A 21,322-nucleotide genomic window follows, 5' to 3' on the forward strand; every position below is an offset into this window, starting at 1 on the left:
CCAAACAATTGTCCGTTAAAGGGAGGGTTTATGATGTTAGCTTGTATTTCAGTCTTAAACCCGGAATGGCACCTTTGAGTGTCTCTCATCATCATTTGGTGACTAGATGTGTCTGCCGCATCCAAAGCAGATTGCAAACAAGTTTTTGCTACGTTTTTCCGACTTTATGCCAGATGTGCTGCCCTTTTCTTATATTGCCCCGGAAGATGTTTCATCGGTTCTCCGATCTCCTCCCATTGCTGATATGCATGTCTGTTAATTAATGCATTTGAATTTTCTATACGCCACTGGTTTGCAGCCCTCCGCTCTATTATGCAACCCATAAGTTCCATCCTTTCACTCTCCTTATCTGGAGGTGGTCCTGAAGTTGAGGGGATGTTAGCGCTCTTCGTTGCAGTTGAAATGATTATGGAGTCTACTAGGACAGTTCCTTTAATGTACACAGGATCCTTTGAAGAATATTTATATTTCTTTTCCTTCCTTTGTGTGACTGCTCTGCAAGTGGCTGGTTCTTTAAAGGCTTCCCTGCCTTGATCGAGTATGTTTAGGAGCACAGAAAGAAATTGGTTTCTTGTCTGACTTGGCAGCAGTGTTTCCAACAGAAAACATGATTGAGGCTTATCCTCTTTAAGGTGAACATTAAACTTGTCAGCTGCATTTATAATCACCAAATTGTACATACTAATATCAGCCGGGGGTGAGGGTTTGGATGAGTAGGACTCTACTTATACCTCAGGTGAGTCTGCCTCCAAATTTTCGCATCGAAATTCAATGTATTCACCTTTCTCTGCAGCCTGATACATTCCTTGTTGGTTATCTTCCTCTTCATAAAAGTTTTTTCTCCTCCTTTTGAGGATCAGCTGTGAGTGGAGGTTGAATTTCTAAGAGTTCTTCCTCAGAAATCTCTTTTGTCACCAAAGCCTTCTGTGAGATCCTGAATCCATTCAGACTGTTGTTAAATTATTTTTTCTTTTGATTAAGCGCTGAAATTTCGGCTCTGAGTCTTTTCTTCTTTTTCTTGAATTTGAAGGCCTGTTCTTCATTTAAAAAAATAGTGTTCTTTACAGAGTGAGGGATGAAGGAAGATGGTAAAACAGTGTTTGACCACTTTGTAGCCGTTAGCCTTGTAGGTGGTTTTGTTAGCTGGGGATATGGATTTACATCCTTTTTTAATTGCCGTAAACCAGGGGTCTCCAAAGAGTAGCTGAGGAGCCACTGGTAGCTCATAAGCACCTTCAAAGTAGCTTTCAGAGGTGAAGCCAAGCCCAGTAACTCACTCAGGGGTCTGTGCAAAGAATGCAGCACTGTGCAACTCAACACTTTACCATGGGGTTGGCTGTCTGCCACGGTACATGTTCCATGCAAACACTTAAACACTGTGTGGTCTATGGTGTCTGTCACATTATCCTGTCACCACTCTCAGCCTACCAAAGACACACGGAGATTGGCCATTTTGTAGACCCTGCAGTATCACACACACCATGTGTGCAAACAGAATGCCATGAAAGAAGAGTGTCATCAGTTGCCTGAGCAATAACCAGTACTGCCCCACCAAAGTGTGGACTGCAGGAACCATAGTGAAAATACATTGCATTGGGGCATTATCAGTTTAGGAACTGAGGACAGCAGATTATGGTTAAAGAGTTGAGACAATTAAGACATGTGTGTGTGTGTGATGAGTGTTTGTTTGTGTGTGTTCATCAATGAACATATATGTGTGAGTGTGAGACATTGTGTCCCTCCATAATAAACAGTATTGCTTCCTGGAAGCTATGCCTGGGTTGAGGACTGCCAAAGTGTATGTTGCTTCCTATCATACAGGGGTCATCTCTAGCACAACTGTATCACTTCCTGACATATATGTGGCCTTTGCATAATAACAGTCATCCTTGGCATATTCTGGGCATTCTGGGTCAAGTTATGGCACACTGGTAGTCATCCCTGACATATTAAGGACATGACTGGCCTACATTCAGCCATACTTGATATAACAGAGGCTGCCCCTTGCATTATATTGACCATGACTGATATATGGTGGATATCCTGGCCATTATGGTGTCCGGTCAGGGAACAAAGGTCGCCTTGGAATAATGGTGGGCATTACTGGCATATTACAGGCATCCAATCAATCAATCAATCAGAGATTTGTAGAGCAGGGTTAATCACCAATAGGGTCTGAAGGCGCTGTTTGTGGGGGTATTGCTCAGTCGAAGAGCAAGGTCTAGAGGTCCTTTCTGAGCTGCTTCAGTGATGTGGTCTGCCGGGGCTTGAGAAGTAGTGTGTTCCATGTCTGGGCTGCTAGCTAGGAGAAGGATCTTCCTCCTGCTGTACTTTTCCGGATCTTGGGGACAGCTGCAAGGTTGAGCTGGGAAAAACGGAGATGTCTGTTGGGTATGTAAAAGGCGAGGCGGTGGTTGAGGTATGCAGTGCAGTGCCTTGTAGATGTGGATCGGGAGTTTGTATGTGATGCGCTTGTTGACTGGGAAAAAGTGTAGGTCTCCGAGGTGAGAGGAGATGTGGCTGTGTCGGGGATGTCCAGGATGAGTCTGGCTGCTGCATTCTGGATTCTTTGCAGTCTTATTGAAGTTTCATGGCCTATGATTGTAATACCTGATTATGTGAAGCAAAATCTGTCTATGTAAGTATTGGATGAAAATGACAAGCACATTACGCTTTTTCAGAAAAGGTGTTTCTTCTGAAAAACTGAATTTGTTTGCCCAAAATGGAAAGTTGCATTTGTTGGAAAAATATTGGTTATTTTCAAAAACTCATATGCTAATGAAGACATAAGGTTGCAATTCCAAAATATGTTTAAAGTTGACATTTAACCTGAGATGGGCAGACCTATTGCTGTGGTTGTGTCTTTTATGCCAGAGGATTCAATTGAATGCTTTGGTTGTTATTGCATTAGTAACGTAGAGGCATTTAATATTGATAATTGTTTTCTTGGCATTTCTGCTGTTGGCATCACCTGAAATGCTTAGGTGGCCACTACTGATAATCTTGACCAGTGTGGACATGGTGTAATCTTAACATATGTTGTCACAATATCAAAGTGACAAAATGTAGTAGCTCAGGGGTACTTTCCAGAAGTAGTTCTTGCTACAGAAAAGTTTGGCGATGCATGTTCTAGATAATTCAATTGTTAGCATTCATTTGCTTTGAACACCAAGGTAGAGAGGGTTTAGATTTTACCTTTTTGCAAACATAAGAGTATGACTATCAACCAGGGTCTGGGGGGGACTGTTCATGGAGATCGAGAAGTAAGAAAGAGCATGCATATGTACTAAGAGAGAGACCAGCATTTGACTGACAATGTCTAGTGGAAAATTCATGAATGAGTGTGTGATTGGTTTCCGGTGCTCTTTCCGAAATCTGAACAGGAATTGGCTAAATGATCTGTCCAGTTTAGTGGAAAAACAGTATCGGCAGTGCATTTTGGAACTATAACAATAATTTTGACATAAGAAGATCTCTTGCCTTTAATGTTGTGGTCCACTGTGAAGTTAAAATTAAGAAGAAACTCTCTGAATGGCACTCCCTTTCCCTGAGGACTGGACATTGGACCACCCCCTTACTCTGAGGAGCTAAGCAAACTACTCCAGAGGCCAAGCAGAGAATTCTGAATCACTGCTGGGATGTAGAGACAGGACGTTAACATACTTCATGTCGTCATTATTTATCGATATTCAGTACTCTGAATATAAACAACTAGCGTTTTTTTGAGGAACTACAGATTGCCAGGTTTGTCATACACCATAGCATCCCTGTGAAAAACTATCTATGTATGTTACAAGGGACAAATCCCATTCATAAACTCCTCCTGGAAGTCAAAGAGTTAATTACCTTGACTTCAATGCATAAAGTCCAGATGATTTCTGGTCTCTACTCCCATTTCACAGCTTTATTTCGAGACCCTCTACCAAGGGCAGAGTAGGGGGTGGAGAGTGAGGGGTAGGGGAGACTCACCTGCTGGGCAGAGTGCTCTTCTAGATAGCGGGCTTTGCTCTTCTTACTAGGGAAGCTGTAGAGACAGTAGAAGCACTGCTCCAGTGCAGTCTCCAGCTCCTCTTTGTAGGGGTGGGTATCTTCTGAGGTGGAAACTGACAGCTCCTTCTGCAGCACCCTAACCTAGGAAACAGTACACAAACATGATACGGTCATTAGTGCTGCACTCAAGAGACAGGCCTAAGGCTCCGGTATCAGAAGGAAAATGTTACTTACCCAGTAGACACCTGTTTGTGGCATGTACTGCAGTAGATCTGCATGCTTTGCATAAGTCCACCATCTAGTGTTGGGTCCGAAGTGTTGCAAGTTGTCTTCATTCTAAGAATCTTTTTGAGTCACAGGATTGAGTGACTCCTCCTCTCAGTGATACTGTGCATGGGCATTGAGTCCTTTATTAGATTGATTTCCCGTAGGCAGGAGAAGTAAGGAGTGCAGAGAGTAAATAAAAAGAGATGGGCATGCAATGTATTTACATATGCATAATATTTATATGCTAATGCAACAACAATAGCTACAGGTGTTGGGGGAGGAGGGACGGCGAATGTGAATCTACAGCATTACATGCCACAAACAGATGTCTACTGAGTAAGTAACATTTTCTGTTTGATGGCATGTGTGGCATTAGATACACATGCTCTGCATGGACTGTAAAGCAGTCCCTCCAAAGAAGCTGTGGCTAGCCTACCAGAGTTGGAGTTGCTTGAAAAAGTGTTCTGAGCACTAGTTAGCCAACATTAGCTTTTTGGGGTGCTAAAACATCTACAAAATGGTGTTTAGTAAATATATACGTGGTGTAGACCACATAGCAGCTTTACATATGTCAGCTACTGGAATGTAATATAGAGAAACAATAAAAGCACCCTTTTTCCTAGTGGAGGGAGCTCTGGGGATAGCAGGTAACTGTTGTTTGGCTTTAGCATAGCAAGTTTGAATACATTTGATTATTCACCTGGCTATCCCATCTTTTGATATTGGGTGCCTTGTTGGAGCATTAAAAATGCTACGAAAAGTTGTATAGATTTCCTAAACTGTTTGGTTCTGTCAATATAAAACATGAGAGCCCTTTTAATATCTAGTCTGTGAAGAGCTCTTTCTGCAACGAGTCTGGTTGTGTGAAAAAGACTGGTAATTCAATTGATCGCTTGATATGGAATTGTGAGACTACTTTTGGAAGGGATTTAGGGTTTGTTCAATGATCTAATCTTTCTCTGTGTATTTGGAAGAATGGTTTTTCTAAGGTTACAGCCTGGAGTTCACTTACATGTCTCAAGGAAGTGATAGCTATTAAAAAAAGCCAATTTCCATGAAAGGAATAGCAAAGGGCATGTATACATTGGCTCAAAAGGTGGACCCATGAGCCCAATAAGAACAACAGTTAGGTTCCAGGATGGTGCTGGAGGTAGCCTGGGTGGAATGGCTTTTTTGAGACCTTCCATGAAGACTTTAATTACTAGAATTCTGAATAAAGGAATGTGTTTGAGATAAGCAGATATAGCTGCTAAATGAAGACGAATAGATGAGTATGCTAGGTTTGCTTTCTACAAATGCAGCAGATAAACAATGTCTTGGACTGAAGCTTAGAGGGGGCTCAATGTATTTAGACTGACAGTAGCATACAAAACATTTCCATTTTGCCGAATAACGCTTCTGGTTGTAGGTTTACGTACCTCTTTCAGAAGGTCCATGCATTCTGGCAGTAGATTTAAGTAACCAAACTCTATGACTTCAGGAGCCATATCGCAAGGTTGAGAGATCTGGGGTGTGGATGCCTTATCTGTCCCTGATTTTGAGTGAGAAGGTCCAGCCTGTTGGGGAGCTTCTCACGTGGAAATACTGACAGATCCAGAAGTGTTGTGATCCAAGCTTGACGTGCCCACGTGGGAACTACAAGGATCAGTGTGAGAGAAGTTTGCCTCAATTTGCGAGCTAGAAATAGACTGAGTGGGAGAGGCAGAAAAGTGTAAGCACATATATGACCAATTCATCCGTAGAGCACTGAGGGTGTGGGTATATGGGTGCAACGTTTTAGCATTTTGTATTTTCTGCGGTGGCGAAGAGGTCTATTTAGGGCATTGCTCACTTTAGAAAGTACTGTTGAAGGACTTGTGGGTGGAGTTCCCATTTGTGGACTTGTTGCTGCATCCTGCTGAGGAGGTCTGAAAATTGGTTGTCCATCCCTGGATGATACTCTGCCACTAAGTGAATGTGGTAGTGAATTGCCCATTTCCATATTATTTGAGCAAGATGGGACAACTGAGAACAACGTGACCCCAAACCCCCCGTTTTTGCAGATAATACATGCTTGTCATGTTGTCTGTACGGACTACAACCAGAGTTGTTGAAGAAAAGCCTTAATTGCTAGGAAAACTGCATGATGCCACAGGTAATTGATATGTGACGGATCTCCTAGACCTTGTGTTGTGAGGTTGTTGAGGTGAGCTCCCCAACCTGTCTGTGATACATCTGTAGTCAGAGTGATCTGAGGCCCAGGGTCCAGAAACAGCTGCCCCTTGGAGAGGTTGGTGGGGTTCAACCACTGCAGAGAGCAGTGAGTCTGACGGTTCAACAACACTAGATCTCGGAGATGACCCTATGACTGAGACCACTGATGGGATAGACATTGCTGTAGGGAACGCATGTGCAGTCTGGCATGAGGCACGATGGCAATGCAAGATGCCATCATCCCTAATAGGTGCATCACTGTCTTAACTGTGTAAGTATGGTCTTCCTGTAACTGGGAAATTCAAGTCTGAAAAGTCCGAATTCGAGCTGGACTTGGATATGCTAACCCTATTTGTGCATTGAGCACTGCTCCTAGATAAGGCTGTATCTGCAAATGTTGGAGATGGGATTTGAGAAAGTTGATTGTTAATCCCAGAGTGTGAAGGGGATCCCCTGTGATCTCAGTGTGACGTTGACCGTGGATAACGTACTGGCTTTGATGAGCCAGACGTCCAAGTAAGGGAAGACACGAATGTGTTGACGTCTGAGATATGCAGCAACGACTGCTAGACATTTTGTGAAGATCCTGGAAGCGGTTGTAACTTCGAAAGGAAAATCCTTGAACAACTAATATTTTACCGCAATAACGAATCTGAGATATTTGAGGTGTGCTGGGTGAATGGTAATATGAAAGTAAGCACCCTTATTTCTAAAGATTCATAAAGTCACCTTGCTCCAACAGTGGAATGACATCTTGGAGAGTGACCATATGGAAATGCTCTGAGAGAATGTAGTGGTCTGAGATCAAGAATTGGCCTGGTGGCCCGCCTTTCTTTGGTATAAGGAAGTATAGGAAGTATACTCCTGACCCTTGCTGTGAGAAGGGGGCTGGTTTATAGCCCCTTTGAGATGAGGGGTTTACACCTCTTCTTTGAGAAGAGTAAGATGTTCTTGTGAGAATTTGTGAGAGCGAGGGGGAATGTTTGGTGGAGTGGAAGTGAGATCCAGACAATAACCATGTTGAATAAATGAGAGATCCCACTGGACTGTGGTGATATTGGACCATTGTAGGTAGAAGTTTTTTTGAGTCCTCTGTTGGAGAGGTGTGAGGTGGTGGAAGGTTTAGATAGCCAATGGTGTGCAGGGGAGGCAGATTCTCTGGATGTGGATGCCTTCCCTGTGCCTCTGTTGTTTGAGCCTATATAGGATCCCCTAAAGGAACCTCTGTTGTAGATGGGAGCCTCGTCTGTTCTGAGAGGTGGAAGGCTCGGTAGAGGATGTTTTGAAGTCTTCCATGAATTGTGGGTGACAAAAATTACCACACTGTTGAATCTGGAGAAATTTAAGCCTGTATGTATGTTTTATCCACCCTAGGGGTGATAGTTCGAGACCTTACATGTTCTTTAAAAATATCACCAGCATGTCTAAGCATGCGGGATAGCATGTGGAGGAATTGACTCTGTTTGTGTGTTGTAATAAGGGTGTCAAAGAGAAAATCCTCCTCAATAGGATCAGTGTGCAGTTGGACATTGTGGTATGCGGCTGCCATTGCTATCACCTTCTGATAAGAGGTTGTGTCTTCAGGTGGCAATGGCCGTGAGGGAAATTGATCTGGGTCAGTTGACAGGATAGGATATAGATCATATGAATCCCATAGATCTATGTCATGAGATATGTCACCCAAATCCTCTTCCTGTGGTGCTGGTGAACCCTGTGGTGAAAACTGTGGCTTAATAAGGGGTGTAGATGATTGAGGAGGTGGTGGAGGAGTGGAAGGAAGCACTGGAGAGTGTGGTGGATAAGGCAGAGGTCTAACTGGAGCTTTGTCCTTGAAGGCCTTCTTAAGAGGGAGGAGCAGTGTTCAAAGCCTTTTCAAAGGTTAGCTTCCTTTTAATTGGCCAGGGACAGGGGGAGTTCGGGGGGGGGAGGAGGGGTTTAAGCAATGATTCTCCCTGTTCCTTTTTTAATTTGGAGCTGGCGCTGTCGAACGGCCGTAATCTCTAAAATGGGCTCCACTGATGAAGTTATTTCAGAATAACAAATGGAGTCTTTAGACGACATAGTATTGTGTTCTGAAATTTTTGGTATCGAAGTCTTTGGTCGGGTCAAAGCTGTTGGCTCCGAAGGGGCTGTGGAGGCTTTTTTGCTCAGTGCTGAAGCGCTCGGTTCAATTGATCTGCTCGATCCGGAAGGTGCATGTGATGTTGCCGAGCCAAAGGTCAATGCCGAAGAAGTCTTGGCTGTTTTCAGTGCTGAGCCGGAAGGTGGGGCATCCGAAGGAGATTTTCGGATCCGACCATGTGCTGAAAGACAGTGGTGGTCCAGCGACCTGCTTCTGGGCTTTTGTAGAGTCTTTGTATAGGGATTAGGGATTATTCTACTCACAGGTTGCACAGAGGTGACTGGTTGGCTCTCAATGTTGGACTGGATGTCCGACTCAAAGTCTTTGATGGAGTATGCTTCTCCTGCGTGTATTCTTCCCTGAAGATATCCGGAGGGTCGAATGGTGTTTTGGACACCATCTCCAACCGACGAGCTCTTCACTCCCAGAGCATTTTTTGGATCGAAAGGAACAGCAGGCATCCCAACCCTGTTCATTGTGGTCAGGGGAGAGAGACAAATTACACACCAGATGTTGGTCAGTGTGATGAAATTTAGAGGGGCATCGGGGCAGAACCGTAACGGAGTACATTCCATTGCCCTGCATAGTCCGACATCACATGGAGGAGTAGGCCCGAGACAGGCGCGGATGCCCTAAGGGGCGGTAGGCCGGTAACCGGTGCAGAAATTCGGACCAACTACAAAATGTATAGAAAACCCTGATCAAAGTACAGTACCATCACTGAAAGAAAGATGGAAGAAAATAGTTCAGAATAGAACGAGCCGAGGAAATACGTGAGCAAGAGCAACACATGTCCGAACCAGACAGCAGAGAGAAAATCTTAACAAAGGATTCAATGCCTATGCACAGTATCACAGAGAGGAGGAGTCACTCGATCTTGTGAACAAAAACAACTTGCAACACTCTGGACCCAACATTAGATGGTGGACGTATGGAAAGCATGTGTATCTACAGCCACACATGCCATCAAACACATTTTTCCAATAATTAAATGACCTCTTTCGCCTGCACAGGGCTTTTCTTACTTTCAGAGAACATGCAGGCTGGACATTTAATGAGTTCATCATTTTATTTTAAAGCATGAAACTATCCACTCAGCTTTCAGTGAAAAACATATGGGTAGTCAAACGTTCTGCATCAAATTACATGCTGGTGCGAGCACATGGGAATAATTCCTGAAACCGTTTAAAATAAATGGTTAGTTGAAGGGAGTTCATGTGGATAAGAAGTAGTAAGTCAGTTGACACACCAGGATACCCTTGCAGGTGATCATGTGCTTTACAAATACACATAAGGTGAATCTTAAGGTAATTAAGACTTGCAAAGGCAAGGGGAGGCGAGGAGTTTGACGTACAAATTGTAAAGGTGTTGTGGGATTAGAGAGGGTGAAGGTAAGACCTACTGAGGCAGATGTGTAGTCAGGACGAATCATGGTGTTGGACTAGATGAGTACTCCGACTTTGGCTCAATGCAAGCGTTCTTCATGCACCACCACCCTGCCTAAAGATGTCCATAGAAACATCGATGATAGTGAACAGGAATAGCAAAAAGAGGTTTCCCTTCTCACTATGATACTTACATAGAATTTAAGGAGTGCTCCATCCGAATTGCAGCACCATGATCTCCTACCCAGATATTCATGGGCTGTGTTCAGTAACATGAGGGACGATGGGAGCATGGGGGTCTCAGGTGCTGCTGCAAAAGACAGAGCCCACAATAAACTCAAAAAGAAAGAAGCACTGCTGTAAATTACACAAGGCTTATGAAAAAAGTGTACTTGTTCTATGTCTGGTGGAGAAACAATTATCAAAAGAATAGCAATAATATCAACATCAATATTTAGTACAGCAAAAATAATATTAAAGATAATTAGCATAATAAAAACAACAATAATATTACTTTTAAATAGTGGCCCCCTAAGGAAGCTCTTTCATAGCCTTGCTTAAGTTAGTCTAACATTTATTATTTTGATCCATGCCTCAATAAAAAGAATAAATGTATGTGCATATACATCACACCATGAAAAGTTTGTACAAGAAAACATTATGCGTTGCATATTACTAAAGCACACAAATGGACGCAATTTAAAAGAAATTCAACCAAATACTTGGAGAGGCAAAACAAAATGAGGTAAGAAGTAATTAAAACAGCTGCATCAAGAAGGAAGGTGCAAGAATGGGAAGCCCCAGTACTGAAAATTAATGCAAGTCAAGGCATTTAGGGCTAGATGTATAAAGTTTTTTTCTTGCTGTGGACCTCCCCATTTGCAGAATCTATTTACCAAATCACAAAAAGGGTTTGCAAATCGCAATTAGGAAGGGGAGTTCCAAGGATGTCCCTTCCCAACTGCAAGTCGCAGTAGGATGTATGATTGTTTTGTGACCATGAATGCGGTTGCAAAACAATTGCAGTTAACACCAGTTTCAAATTGGTGCTAACCCATTCGCAAACAGGCCACTTCCCCTTTCTGAATGGAAGCGAAAATATTTTTTCAGAGTAGGCAGTCGTCCCACGGACCATTGTCTACTCTGACTAAAGAAAAAAAAAAAGAAAACTTTTTTAAATGCATCCCGTTTTCCTTTAAGGAAAATGAGCCGCATTAAAAAAACTGCTTTATTTAAAAAGCAGTCACAGAGACATGGTGCTCTGCTGCCCCCAACAGGCCACCATCCCTGTGAGTGTGGCCGTTCCCAATGGGATCGCAAATTGCGGCCTACCTCATGAATATTGATGAGGTAGGTTATTTGCAGCCCCATAGAGAATCGCAAACAGTGTACTTAACACTGATGTACATTTTGTTTTGCAACTCTCAAGTTAGGACTTCCAAATGGATTGCAAATTGTGAGTCGCAAAACAAAAGGTCATACATCTGGCCCTTAGTCCATGTTGCAGTAACAATGACTGACATTTCATATTTTAATCTGATAGATACTCTAAAAAATATCAGGGAAGTTACATTCTCAATATTCAGTATGCACAAATTTTGTCAATGTTCATAATGACAGATTTGCAGCAACAAGGCTTTTAAAGATGCACAAAGGTCACAGCCTTTATACCTGCTGTGCCTGTGATACATTGGTCCAATGTTCTGTGACTGGGGAATGGTGGTGGGTTTGTGGTGCTTCAGTTTATGATACTGCACCAATATCTTTCACTCAAGACAACATCTACCACTCCTTCCCAATCTGACAGAAAGTTATACATACACTCTGAGAATTTAGCTGTGATACATGATAAGAATGAAAAGTTCAATTCTTTTTCCAGTTGTTGGAGACAAGAGGGCAAAAACCAAAGGGCCTGGTTCAGAGTTCAGCAACATGCACTCTGTCACAAATGTTACGGATATCCTGTTTACCTTATTACATGTGCCATGGATTATAATGCACTTGTAATACGGTGGGTGGGATATCGGTCACATTTGTGCCAGGGTAACCCGTCAAATTTAAAGTCAAAACAGACGGAGATGACACTAAGCATCACATCAGTCGAGATGGATTCAACAATCACAGAGGTCTCCTTTTGGTGAGCTATTGCTTACAGAGCTCCCTAAAGGGTGTAATCATTATCTCTTCAAACCTGTTTGACATGTATAATACCTAATTGACTACACTTGTGTGTTTAACAAGAATATTATACCAAATATTTGTGGTTTATTCAAAGCCAGAACGACTTGCCTTCATTGTTTTTAGAGGTTTAGCTACACGATTTGGATAACTGGACAGCACAATCATGTTCAGTGACTACTCCTTCAGAAAGAAAACTGTTCATAAACTTTGCAGTTATCAGTAGCTACCAACGTAGAGTAAAATGCAGCATTTACAATACAGTGTGACATCACATATAAACTCTAGGCCTGGTTTACAAAAGGGGTGTCTGCGTGTCATTAATCTGCACGTTCCGGCATGCCCTGGCAAGATGGCAGAAAGCACTGCATGGATAGAAACTCCTGACCACCCCCATCCTAAACCTACATAGCCCTGGGCCTAGTGTGGCCACAACAAGCACTGGCCGTGCCCCTGGAGGTGTACTGACCCTGCTCCTCAGGACACTAATGATTTGGCTCCGAGTTAGGCGTCCTAGGGCAACTGCCATGACGCCACCAAGATAGAGACCGCAGCTTGGAAGCCAGTCAGAACGCACAGGAGGCCAGTGAAAAGATAGACTCAGCAGCTGAAGCCCGAATTTGAATCCTCCAGTCTCCGAGGACTACCGCAGCAGTGGAGGCACCATAGCACCAGATTGTGGTTGAAGCCCAGGTGCGCTGATCTCTGGTGCATCTGACAGTCTGTCTGGTCTATGGGTGTAAAGGTGATTACTGGCACCCCACAAGGCAAGGAGAGGGCTACTATCCAGAGCGGTGGACTTCTGAGATTGTGGAAAGCCTGGAAGTCTGCAGCGTCCTGATGGCTTTCATTATGGAATTAAGAACTCACCTAAGCCCTTCACACATCCCTTCCAGCAGTCGGGGAGTGCGGTGCACCCCTCCTGCCGGGACTGTGGTTGGGGCTTCCCCTCTGAGAAGGGGGACTGACCACACAATTGTGGGGTCCAGCACAGAACCCACTGCATACTAAGATTGAATCATCCTACATCAAGAGGAAAGATAAGCCACCTAAGATGACTCAGCAGTGCAAAATGGACTTGTAAACAGCCATACAAGGAGAGGTGGTCCCTTGGAGAAGGCCGGAGGACCTGCAGTTAGCCATGGGGGCTGCAAAGAGATCAGTAAATTCAACACAATCTCCATTGAGGTGAATTTACTAAGGCATGACCTCCACAAGGTCAGTGATGGAGCCCTAGAAAGTGGAAGAACTGAAGATGGAGATGCCAGTCCTCAAAATGATGGTCATGTCCCTGTTAGAGCTTGCCAACCAGCTGGAACACAGAGAGGACGACACTGAGGGGAGAGAGTGCCAGAGTAACTCCCAGTTTGTGAAATTCTGAACAGGCAGCAGACTCAGCACATGATCATTTTCTAGAGACAGCCACATACAGCACTCATGCCCTCAAAGCCTACCTAACAATCCACCTAGGATCTTTATTGCTAAAATCCTGAATTAGAACGACAGGGACATTATCCTCCAGTATGCTAGTAAAGAAGGGGACTTGAGATACAAAAATTCAAGTTATTTCCAGACAATACTCAGAAAGTGCAAAAACAAAGAAAACCCATTCATCCAGCGAAACAGAAGTTCACGGCCATGAACATAAAAATGCATAGATCATCTCAAATGGGGTGTAGGGGGAGAAACGGGATAAAGTCGAGATGCATTTACAAACTAAACTTGATATATCTAAGCAAAATGAAATACTAAGGGAATGCCTGGTCACCCCTCTAATTCAGGACTATGATTCAACTGATTAGGACACTCAGGGAGAAGGGGCCCTTGACTTGCTCCATTGCTGCTCACAACCAAGCCACTATGGCCCTAATCCTCTACAAATCGAAATACAGTTAAACCCATAGGATGTTATTGTACCCAAGGGTGCAAATCAGTTTGGGTTAGGTTTTGTAATGTTGATATTCCGGAGCAGCTGCCAGCTCATAAAACATGGAAAGACACCCACAGAATCTTTTCCAGTGCATTTAGTAGGGGTCGAGGGTGGCAGTTACTCTGAAGATAGGAATAGGTGAATATCACAGGAAGAGGCCCAGACCTACTTTGATAAACACGCACCACAGAACAGATACTTGAAACCTGCATTGGCATGTCTGCGAGCAGTAGCGTTCAGGACAAAGGATACAAGCTGAGAGGCTCTAAGCACAGCCCATAATTTGGCACAGGCTGCACTGATTTTTCAGACACTATAAGGTAGGGATAGAATTTCTACAAGACACACATTTAACAGATTTGATATTTTTAAAGTGCACGATTAACCAAAGGATGTCTTGGCGCTAGCTTAATCATGAACAATTTGCCCTGGCAGAAGCCCTACTATGAAGGGAAAGAGAGTAGCTTACACAGGAATCGAGAACAGCCAATGTTTTAGATGTTTCCAGAAACTGAGTAAGTTGGCCTGTGTTTTAAGATATAATAATGGTATTTTGTTCCAAAGATGACAGGCCGAAAAGACAAAATTCCTACCATCACACGAAGCTTTCTTGATGTGCGGATGACCAATAGTTTAGAGGTTGTGGACCACAGTCGTCTATTTGGGGAGTACCATTTAAATTTCCTTTTCAGGCTCTCTGGTCTTAATCCATACACGGCTTTAGATGCTCAGGATAGCGTCTTGAAGGCATTTGTCTTACTTATTGAAAACCAATGAAGATCTGCCAACGCCTTTGAAACTAATTCATACTTTGATATTTTCATTATCTGAAGACCGGCTGCATTTTGCAGCCTTTGAGGCTTGGTTATGGACCATTGTTTAATGCATACAGGCGCTGCAGTAATCTAGATGTGATAACACTAAGGTGATCACAACAGACTTTTGCAGGTTAAAACAACGTAAGAATTGAAAATTTATTCAGATGAAGGTCTGCAGAGAGTAGATCATAAAAAATTGGCAGATAGAGTTGCTGAAACAGAATCCTCATTGGCCACCATATGCTCACGAATGCAGACATGCACAAAAATAAAAGATTATAAATCACATTGAGAGTGTAGGTATATTAAAAGAGTGAAGGATGCTGAAGGCCAATCGAGGTGGAACATTTGCACAGTAGAGGTACCTGGGAAGTCTGAGGGCTTCTGCACTGACTTCAGGAACAACAGATGACAGAGACAGTTTTCCAGGAACCCTCTCGAAATATTTTGCTGTGAAGTAAGCACACTTAATGGCCTCCTCTAACTGGTACACCTGAACTCTCAATTGTGGCGCAACTTTTACTATCTCGAGGTAACATTTTGCAGGTGGCCAGAAGACATGGTAGATGGGAGATAGAAGGTCACATTTCTTAGACTATCCGTCAACTGTGCAAAGGCTTTGCAGTAATTTTTGGGTTGCTAAAAACCAGGTGCTGCACCTGAGTCATATGGAACTAAAAGCGACACTATAGCATTACCAGAGGTGCTGCAACCCTGCAAGGACCACCAATCACCATCTGCAGACTACATTGCGGAATTCTAACAGCAAGCATGAACCCACTAAACTTGCATTATGTTTAGGTCATATAACATCTTTGAGACAAAGTGATATAGTAGAGGAAGCTCTTATTGTAGTAAGATGTGGCACCAAAGAACGGTGTGCAGTGCTTGCAATGTCTGCCTACCCCCTCGGGACACACAGATACCATATGGATGAGTTATTTTTGCTTACGTTCATTGTTTTGTTTAGTGGTTGAGATACCGATGTTGTCCTGACCAGGAAATGGGAGTTGGGATTTGAATTATAAAGTTCTCATTACATACCTAAATATGATACAAAGACCTGCCAATGCACATGACGCACAATACAGATGTCGACAAAATACATTTTTATCACCTACAATGTTAAGGGATTGGGGTCCCCCACTAAGAAGTACAGACTATAGGCCTTTCTTAAGCACAGAAAGACCCATTTTGCATGCACTGAAGTGACACATCTTTCACAAAAAATAAACCTGTAAGATTGCAGAAGAAATGGTGTGGCCAAATTATGATGAATACTAACCAAAGCTGGCTCCTATTAAGGAGGCCCACATAGGGTGAAACAGGTCCTGTGTTGCTCGTGGTCCAGTTCAAAACAGACTTAGCCTTACAGGTCGGCTGGACTGTTCCTAATGGAGCAGGACCGTGCTGGATTGCCATGTGGCTGGGTCGTGTCTGACCAGGTATGGTGTGCAAAAAAAAAGGAGCTGAGACGTGACCCAAATAATTACCTGTGGCTGAATTTAATTCAAGCCTTTCATCCATCACAATTATATATTCCTCAGTGCAATGCTCCAAGTATGTCAGGTATATCCAGACCTACGTCACATGCTCACTGTGCCAAGCTGCTTCCTCTGGGGTTGCTTCTGTTCCGGTTCAGAAAAGATCTGGCCTGGCAGTGCGGGCTGGACTATTCCTCCTAAGGCAAGGCCAAGACTAATTTGCACAGGACTGATACCTGCCTGAGGAGGCATGGTGACCAAAAAATTATGAACTGGGATGCAGCCCCAAGTATTTACCAGTGGCAGAGATTAATTAATGTATTCAATCCATCACTACTTTGCAAATCTAAGTGGTCACATTATTGGCACTATGTTCTCTGACTATGTTACAGTTAACCTCTTTTAGATAGCCCTGGGGGCTCCTTTTGTAATTAATACAAAACAGGCATCAAGGGGAGATTCAGAGTAATGAGGGATACTTTGGTGGGGGAGCCGCTGATTATAATACATTTTTATGTCCCACAAGTTAATCAGGCATCTTTCTTTGATTCTTCGTGCCTGATCTAATTGAGAATTTAAATATACCTCAATTTTGGGTAGGCGATTATAAATGTGTGCATGACATACAATTAAGTAGGTCAATACCCTGATTTCAAGGCACCCAAAGTAGGGCATTTTGAGCTAAATTTACCACATGGATGTAGCAATGGCACATGCTCAAAATTTGGAGAGAAATGCATTCAACTACATAGGAGTACTTGTATTACTGCTCTGTTTGCGACATGAACACAACACAGGACATGCGTCTGAGCACTGTGGACACTGGACATAGGAAAACAAACTCAGAGTATTTGGGTCGTACAGACTTGAATAATAACCCACTGCTAGTGATGCAGGATCCGGAACGTTCACTCCGACAGTGCCTACCTGGCATCTCCAGGTGGAGGCTCTGCAGGACCCACTCTTCTGTGCCACTTTGGGAGATAGTATTAACAGGTTTTTCTAAATAAATGAGGGTATAGATAGATAGTAGTAGGAAGATTGAATGGGATGCCTTTAGAGCTCTTACTAGAGGCATCTACATTAAGAATATATATGGTATAAATTTGGTACTTGGTTTAGACACTGTTCCAACTGAACAAATTATTAGACAAACAGAATGTGAACTTTTAACCGACTATCACTGGTAGACTGGCTTTGATGTCTAGAATACAGGGAGCACGTAAACAGACCACATTTGGGGAGAGACAAGCATGGGACATTACTGGAGTGGCTAATAGCCACTGAATCTCCCAAAGCCGCTCATGTTCAATATGGATACATCCAGTTTCATCTGTAAATAAGTCGAAATAAATTCAGCTTTTGCAACTATTATAAAGAATTCTACACAAACCTGGCAGAAGGGGAACTACTGCATTTATAGAGTATAGACCAGAACAAAAACATATTAGATGAACCGCCAACCTTGGAAGAGGTGCAAGAGGCAATGGATGCTCTGGTGAGAGGGAAGACGCCAGGGATGTACAGAATACCAGTGGACTTTTATGCTACTTGTAAAGGCAAGCTGTTGCTCAGGTAGGTTGGACTGTATGAAGAATCCTTATGACACAAGTATTTAACATAGGTGAGAAAATGGGTAGTTGGTTGACTGGAGTGTGAGCCCTGGTCAAGCAACAGCCACAATCCTTTACAGAGTGAACCACAAAAGTAATTAAATTAACTTGTGCTTAATCCATACTGGGTAGCCTGGCACAAAAAGCAGTCAAGATTAACTTAGAGACAATGTGTAAAGTATTTAAGCAGCACATAAACAGTAATAAAGTAAAACTACAATAAAAGAAAATCCCAAACAAATTTAGAAATAGAGTACATTTTAATAAATTATTTGACACCAAAACAACAAAAACCCAATCAGTAGAACCAGAGTTATGAATGTTTAAAATTTAAGGTTCAAAATAGCACTTAAAAGAGAAAAGCACCAACCGCAGACATCTGGTCACGCTAAACAAAGAAAGGTCAAAAGTTAAAGCCGACCGCAATGGAGTGCACTACGGATATACATAATGGATTGGGCCCGGTCAGGGATTACCTTCAGCCTTAGAAAATGTTTGAAGGAAAGGTGTCAGAGAACGTAGAAGTTTAGTGGTTAAGGCTGCAGAAGTGTCTGAGGAGGAAGCGTAGTCATTGGATAGCTGTGGAGAGAAGCCACAGTTAAAATTTTTACCTTTGGACTTAGTCGCCGAAATGGAAATTGAAAATCTCCAGCGATACAAAGCAGAAGGCTGTAGCCGAAGACAGGTCCACGAGGACGGATTCCCCTTTGGTGAAGGGGCGCTGAAGCGGATTTGCTGCTGCAAAGAAGAACCTAACGGGAGAAGCCACAAAGTCAATCTGACTGGCGATGCACCTCAGCCAGACAGGCAAAAGGCTTGTCCCGGTTTCTTCCTGGTTCTCACAGCACTTTCTGGCCAAATTTTGTCCAAGTCCTCAGTTCTGGAAATTGGCTATCTGAGCACCTTTAGCACCATAACCAAGGGTACAGGAGTGGACTGAGCCCTCTTGGGAGTTCAGCACTCAAACAGGCTGGGTCCAGGTGCGGGTTCAAAATGATGGGCGCCTGTTACGTCCGTGTGGGTCTGAACAGGAGGCCAGCATACTAGCTCTTGCAATCACTTATGGAAGTCCTGGGTGCAGTTGAAGATTTTGAGCTCAACAGCAGGGCTGGACTCTGAGGGTTCAAAGCAGGATCCAGGCAGCAAAGCAGTCCTTCCAGGTACAGCAGCATGTCACAGCAGCAGGCAGTCCTCAAAGTCCTTCCGCGGGTCCAGTAGTGAATTGAAGAGTGGGTCTGAGAACCCAATTTTTTTACCCTGGTTCCCTGCTCCTATAAGGTGGGAAAAGTTTCTAGAAAGGTACTTTGAAGTTCTGTTAGTTTCCTACCCCCCCTGCCCTGGCTCCAAGCTGGCAGTACTAACAATATAGGGTTGCTAAGCCTATTGTAAGGAGACAGAACACAGCCTATTCATGTGCAAGTGGGTCTGTGCTCAGCTCTGCCCCCCCCTTCACACTAGTTAATGACTCATTAATGTATACCTAATCCCATTATTGTGCGACTGTCTGGGAGGAATTACAAAAAGAAAATACTTAAATGTTAGTCACACACAGTCATGTGCCCTAATGCAGGCTGCAGGCACAGGGGCTAAGGGCAGGAAAATGTCAACTTTCTAAAAGTGGCATTTTCAAACTTTTAATGATAAGTTTGACTTTGCAGTTAAAGAGGGGTTATCATTACAAGTTCATAGGTACCAAATATGGTATATCTACCACCTCTCATTTAGAAATGACATCTTATTAAATGTAATAAGGAATCTCCAATATTATCCTATGGGAGGAGTAGGCCACACAGTAGTAAAAAAAAAAAAAAAAATTTGCGAGTTTGTCACTACCAAACTACAAAAACTACATGTCCTATCCTTTAATTACACATCACCGTGCCCTATGGACTAGGACTACCTAAGATCTACCTTAGGAGTGACATATGTAATAAATGGAGAGTTTAAGGCTTGAAAGGGGACATTAAATGCCAACTCAACATGGGAGTGGTCACTGCATTCAGGTTGCAATGGCAGGCCTGGGACATGTTTTGGAGTGATATTTAAGTGGGTGGCACAATAAGTGCTACAGACCCACCAGCAGCATTTGATTTACAGGCCCTGAGTATATGGTACACCAGTCTACAAACTCACAAGTACGTTAAGTATGACCATTGGGTATAAACCATATTCAGCCATATTTTAGGGACGGAGAACAGGCACATTAGCACTGGCTAACAGTGCAAAGTGTACAGCCCTAAGGCCAAGAGCACAAATCCACCAAAAATAGCAAGAGGAAGACAAAATGTTTGAGGGTGACCCTGAAGACAGGGCTATTTCCAACAACAGTCTACTTGAGAAATGATTTTTATGGTATTACCGAAAACAAGAAGAGATCCATTGGGTGCAAAATCATGCTGCCCTTTGACTCTACTGAATATACATTTTTGAGTAAAATTATACCTAATAGATTAATGCCGCTGATGACTGACGTTGTTCACCACCATGAATGTGAGTCACTACCTGGCAGAAACACGTACTAATCTGAGACTTTTTTTGTATATTCGAACTGTGACAATGAAGGCGGCCGATCCTGTTAGTTGATTCTCTAGATACAGCAAAGGCATGACTATCATGGCCTTACCTCTTCAAGGTTCTTAGGAAGATTGGTACAGGTGAGGGCTTAATAAGATGGACCCAACTTCTTTAGGCCAGCCGCTATCTAGGGTCAGTGCTGAGCAAATGATAGCTGATCAGTAGAGGAAAAAGGCTGGGGCACAAGGCAGGGATACCCACTGTTCTCACCCTTGTTTCACCTGGTTACAAGTTGTTGGCATGCCTTCTTTGTGAGGGGCGTGAGGAGTGGGGTATTAAACTGTTCAATAGATACCTTTTGATATCATTTTATGCAGATGATGCTTTGCTTATATCTGTGAGGCCCAGAAAATAGCATGCTATAGATGAGTGCCCTCACAGAACTCAGATAAGTGTCAGGCCAAAAATAAATTAGGGAAATCATTTTTTTTCCCCACTCAGATCCCCTAGTACTCCAGGCTCAATACCCTACTGGCATGGAAACCTGAGAGGTTTGAATATCTTGGAGTACAGATATAGAGGGATGGTGCGCGATTTATAGCAGGCAACATCAGTAAGTAAGATAATAAATACTGTTAGACAAGTGTATCCCTTGAAGAATATATCACCCTTCTCATCACTGAGAAAGAGGCTATTGCAAAGATCATTGTGTTTCCATGCCTAATATTTTATTGTGCTGCCATCCCTATAGTAAGAAAAGCAGAGTTATTCATATAACTCAATACTCTGTTTACTGAACTAATTTGGGGAGGCAATAGGAAAAGAGTG

At 43.1% G+C, this 21,322-nt stretch overlaps 1 protein-coding gene across 6 annotated transcripts in view; it reads right to left on the reverse strand.

Moving 5' to 3' along the window:
• Positions 1-21,322, reverse strand: part of CABIN1 (calcineurin binding protein 1) — a 1,028,293-nt gene that overhangs the window by 718,139 nt on the left and 288,832 nt on the right. For 5 of the 6 annotated variants that reach the window (XM_069215155.1, XM_069215154.1, XM_069215151.1 and 2 more), the window contains exons 19-20: positions 10,152-10,267; positions 3,970-4,131 (exon numbers count right to left, since the gene is read on the reverse strand). In XM_069215155.1, the coding sequence (XP_069071256.1) occupies positions 3,970-4,131; positions 10,152-10,267 (278 nt within the window). The remainder of the gene's footprint in view (positions 1-3,969; positions 4,132-10,151; positions 10,268-21,322) is intronic. The other variant, XM_069215153.1, reaches the window with a different exon arrangement.

Source organism: Pleurodeles waltl, chromosome 11 (assembly GCF_031143425.1).
Source record: "Pleurodeles waltl isolate 20211129_DDA chromosome 11, aPleWal1.hap1.20221129, whole genome shotgun sequence".
In the NCBI taxonomy this organism is placed as follows: Eukaryota; Metazoa; Chordata; class Amphibia; order Caudata; family Salamandridae; genus Pleurodeles; species Pleurodeles waltl.